The sequence below is a fragment of the Penaeus vannamei genome, chromosome 12 (assembly GCF_042767895.1).
Source record: "Penaeus vannamei isolate JL-2024 chromosome 12, ASM4276789v1, whole genome shotgun sequence".
Lineage (NCBI taxonomy): Eukaryota > Metazoa > Arthropoda > Malacostraca > Decapoda > Penaeidae > Penaeus > Penaeus vannamei.
In genome coordinates this window covers 27,839,218-27,844,217 of record NC_091560.1, presented here as the reverse complement: position 1 = coordinate 27,844,217, position 5,000 = coordinate 27,839,218, and the positions used below count along the sequence as shown (strand labels likewise).

General features: G+C 43.2%; 1 protein-coding gene across 1 annotated transcript in view; it reads left to right on the top strand.

Moving 5' to 3' along the window:
- Positions 1 to 5,000, top strand: part of LOC113807395 (titin homolog) — a gene marked incomplete in the record, with an annotated part of 381,452 nt that overhangs the window by 363,570 nt on the left and 12,882 nt on the right. The window contains 2 exon segments of the mRNA XM_070128145.1: positions 4,683 to 4,839; positions 4,967 to 5,000. The exon segment at positions 4,967 to 5,000 is cut by the window's right edge and continues 95 nt beyond it. Coding sequence (XP_069984246.1) covers positions 4,683 to 4,839; positions 4,967 to 5,000 — 191 coding nt within the window.

Here is a 5,000-nt window from a genome sequence, read left to right as displayed (position 1 = left end):
CTCTATAGCCTTGAATCACCGTGTTTAATAGGTGTGATCATTGCCCATTATGCGAGAGAAAGGGCTCTAGATTGGTTATTTTTTTCCTTGTAGATTTAAAATGGCCTAAAGTGCCGAACCAACACAGTCACGCCATTAGTTTTCTCTCGTGTGTGTGTGTGTGTGTGTGTGTGTGTGTGTGTGTGTGTGTGTGTGTGTGTGTGTGTGTGTGTGTGTGCGCGCGTGTGAGTGAGTGAGAGAGAGAGAGAGAGAGAGAGAGAGAGAGAGAGAGAGAGAGTTTGTGTGTGTGGTATAGCGAAATGTTTACATACCATGTTTTTAGCAGTGCCTCTTAAAATAGCCTAAGCTGCTTGACGTCACTTAAAATATAGGTTCATAAGTATGAAAATGACTCGTCCTTAAAGAATCAAATATAAAGTACATTGTTTCTGTAGTTACCAACACTAGTAAGTAAATAAGTGAAAGAATAAGTAAACAGACGGATAAACGAATGAATGAATGGTTATAAGTATTTACATATATGCCCAGATAATTATATATTAAGGAGCTCTCAACGCACTTTAGTAAATATTAAATCATGACAAGTAGCTGCTGGTAATATTAATCACACTTTCATTTTAATGCTAATGTCCGTAATTAATAGTTTTTTTTTTATCTCGAGTTACATCGTAAACAAACCTCGGCCATGTTCGTCTTCCATTCTGATCTCGCAATACGTCTTGCACCAACATAACAAGTGGACGGGGCCAACTTTCATACCCGTGCAGTTGCCACATAGTCCACATAGCGTCTTCACATGGCCGAGGCAACTTTTTTTGGTGAAAACACACCCGCTGTTTGTACACATGCAGGCAGCTGTGTTTATGTTTATATTTTTGTATATGCCCATTTACCAGTGGTGCATCTGTGTTCGATGTCAGTCAGTGTCTCTCTCTCTCCTCCTCTCTTCTTTCTTCTCTGCTCTCTGTTCCCTATTCACTGCTCTCTCTCTCTCTCTCTCTCTCTCTCTCTCTCTCTCTCTCTCTCTCTCTCTCTCTCTCTCTCTCTCTCTCTCTCTCTCTCTCTCTCTCTCTCTTTCTCTCTCTCTCTCTCTCTCGCAATGACCAGTGATTCACTGTTCGTGGATTACAATACACACAGATAATTCATAAATATTCCCACATACATCTGCCTCTCTTAAATCTGTCTTTCCATTAAGTGCAGAAATTAAATTAGTATTATCCCTCGCCTAATAAGGCTGTCGGAATTTTGATATGTATCTATCCCAGCCGTCAAAACCCCCACGAACTCACACCCGAATCCGCACGCAGACCAGAACGATTGCCCTCCCCTCCGCCTCTCCCGACTCCTCCGACACGCCTGGTGAAGCTCCTTGCCGAGGTTTCGTGGCGTGTCTGGGCGAAACCACCTGTGGCCGCAGTGGAGATAACAACCTCGATTATTCTTGAGTTCAAATTAAATACGTGACCGCGCTTCCAACTGGAATTTTACGCTTACTTTTAATCGCGTACGGTTGGTTCGTCTAACCGTGTGCTTCAAGTGCTTCGAGCGCTTTTGAAGAACCGCTGTGCCGGAACCACCACCTGGGGATAACTTCAGCACCTCCTCACCCCAAAACCTTTCGGCGGAGGAGGTTTGTTCTCGCTGTTTATCTCCCTGCCCATCGCCTTCGTCAGGTAAATCAATGGCGCAATAAATTACGTCGGGAACTTTGCCATTACCTCCCCCAGCCCGAGCCGAGTGGAAGGAAAGGCCCATGCTTGGGGCGCCCGTGCGATCGCTGTCTTCATTGGCTTGTCGGGCGGGATTACCTACCTGTAGATAGGCCAGGGAATTCGCCGTAATGTATTCGCGTGTTTACTAATAGAGTCGTCAAAGGTACTGCGCGCCCTTTCCCCCTCTCGGTGATGAATGGCACTGACTTAAGGAAGATGTATGGAAAGTATCAGTTTGCATAACTTGGGTTAACATGTTTGCCTCCTCCTTCTCGTCCTTCTCTCTCTGTATATATTTAACAATCTCTTACTCTGTCAGTTTCGTACGTACTGTATATGCTATTATCTTATCGATCAATATTTTCATTTCCCTGATTATTGTAGTACCTATCGTTAACCTGCAACGAAACTAAAATCCACAAAAATTCTCCTCATCTGTCACGTGGCGTAGCGTGGCAAGAGGCCGAGTCGCGCCGGCGTAGCACAGGGATCCAGAATGAATTAGCCTTCCAGGGAGACTAATGAACGGGAGAGGGCCGGCTGCGCGTGGGGGCAAGAGCGCCATTGTATCCGAGGTTCCACACCGCGATTTGCGCTTCGAGGCCAGAACAGTCTGATCGAACTTTTAATAAGGCTTTGAGGAACTTTCTCCCGCCGTGACCCATGAAAACTGTAGGCTTTTGTCCCTCTTATGGTGATGGGGCTGCCGGCACGTTGTAAGTCAACATGGCTTTTGTACTCATGTCGCTATTATAATTATCATTATTATTATTATGTACTCATGTTATTATTATTATGATCATTATCGTTATTATGTACTCATGTTATTATTATCATTATCATTATTATGTAATTATGTTATTATTATCATTATCATTATTAGTAAAAGTAGTATCATCATTATGGTTATTATTATGATCACTGTCGTTATAATTGCTACTATTATTACTATGGATATTATTATTATTAAATTATTAAATAGCAACGATCACAACCTCACTTAAGGAAGGTTTTTGTACAATATATGATCGCCGATTTTGTTTCTTTCTTTTTCTTTTTTCTATTTTTTTTACATTTTTTTTATGCATCACGGTATTTTAGGACAAAGGGTGTTTGGAGGATATACCCAACGTATAAGGAACATATCCGAATATGGCAGCTTTTTCCTTTTTCGTATTCCTACGAGACTCACGATACACCTTTTCCTCTCTCTCTCTCTCTCTCTCTCTCTCTCTCTCTCTCTCTCTCTCTCTCTCTCTCTCTCTCTCTCTCTCTCTCTCTCTCTCTCTCTCTCTCTCTCCTCTCTCTCTCTCTCTCTCTCTCCTTCTCCTTCTCTCTCTCCTTCTCCCTCCCCTTCTCTCTCCCCTTCTCTCTCTCCTTCTCCCTCTCCTTCTCCCTCCCCCACACAAATACACAAACTCTCTCTCTCTATCTATCTATTTCTATCTCTCTCTCTCTCCTCTATTTCTCTCTCTCCCTCTCTCCTCTCTCTCCCTCTCTCCCCCCTATCTCTCTCTCTCTCTCTCTCTCTCTCTCTCTCTCTCTCTCTCTCTCTCTCTCTCTCTCTCTCTCTCTCTCTCTCTCTCTCTCTCTCTCTCTCTCTCTCTCCCTCTCTCTCTCCCTCCCTCTCTCTCTCCCTCTCTCCCTCTCTCCCTCTCTCCCTCCCCCTCTCTCCCTCTCTCCCTTCCTCTCTCCCTCTCTCCCTCCTCTCTCCCTCTCTCTCTCTCTCTCTCTCTCTCTCCCCTCTCTCTCTCTCTCTCTCTCTCTCTCTCTCTCTCTCTCTCTCTCTCTCTCTCTCTCTCTCTCTCTCTCTCTCTCTCTCTCTCTCTCTCTCTCTCTCTCTCTCTCATCTATCTATTAATCTATCTTTCTCCCTTTCTATCTGTCTTGCGCAGAGTGCAAGTTGTGTAATGATATGTAGAGATTAAAAGCCGAATTGTTATGTAAGACCTTTCCCCAGATATTTACATATTTTACTAAATATTCATATATGGTAATTGCATCACCAGTAGCAGTAGAACAAGAACTGTAGCAGAAGCGTACCTGAAAGCCCGTCCTCGGAAGTGCTACTCTTACTACCACCATTAGTAATAACTTCAGTGGCAAAAGTATTACGCAGTTCACAAGTTTCAGTAGATTTTCTTTTTCCTTTTGCATGTATGGTGTGTTTGAAGTGAGCAGACACCTCTTTTTGTTGACAGACAAGTTATTGCTGAATGTAGAGTGACCATGTATCTTTTAATGAACACGTTGTTCTTATTCAAGTATTGTTTCAAAATGTAGTCATCAAGTTGAATATGATTTAGGACACAACACGGGACATAATTTACATTATTAAGAACACAGAATATCGAACTTGGGAATGGATCTCTTCATGGCGTTTGTTAGATTGATTTGTGTAAATGATATATATTAATGCGTCGCGATCTACATTTTTTCATCGATTTCTCCATCGTAAAAGAATGTCATAAAATAAAAGATATGCCGCTGATATTAAGAAGAATAACGGTGAGGAAAAAGTGGTTGATAAAGGCGATAATGAGAGTGACGAAAAATAAATAACAGCTAAGCATAACACTGCTAAAAATAGCAACGGCAAGCAGACAACCATGACAAAGCCGTATCTGCCATCTACGCGACCTACGTTAATGGCGACCTTTCTCTATCGCCCTCACCTTAGCACTAATGGCAGCCGTGATTACATATGTTAAACGGGAAGAGTGTAATTCTTAGGCAATCGCCAACCAAACTTTCCAGTGGCGCCCTCAGGTGCCGTCGCTTGTTTTGGTCGTAATATTTTATGTTCGTCGGTTCATGCACTGATACATAGATAGGTAATTAGGGAGACAGTCAGAAATGTATTTTCCTATTGTGTATTTTATATGATATTTATAGCGTTGTGAATGTATGCGTTTTATTAAGTGTTCGCATTGCGTCTCTTAATACCCTTTCCTCTCTCTTCCGAAGGTACTGAAGCTCGACGGCGACTTGGAGAGCGAGTGGGACGGCTCGTGCGTGCGTCTCAAGATTCGCCAAGTCTACCCCGAGGACGAGGGCGAGTACTCCTGCATCATCTTCAACGACATGGGCAAGGCCGTCACCTCTGCAACAATCGTCGTGGAGAGTGAGTTTCGGACGGTTGTTGTTGTTGGTTGTTGAAGCCTGGGGTTGTTTTTTTATGACGAAGATGATTTTAAACATGGAGCGCGGTTTTGTATCGTTGAGATTTAAGAGAACCTTCCTGTTCACAGTGGCTGACGACAAGGAGAATGACGTGACAGTGCA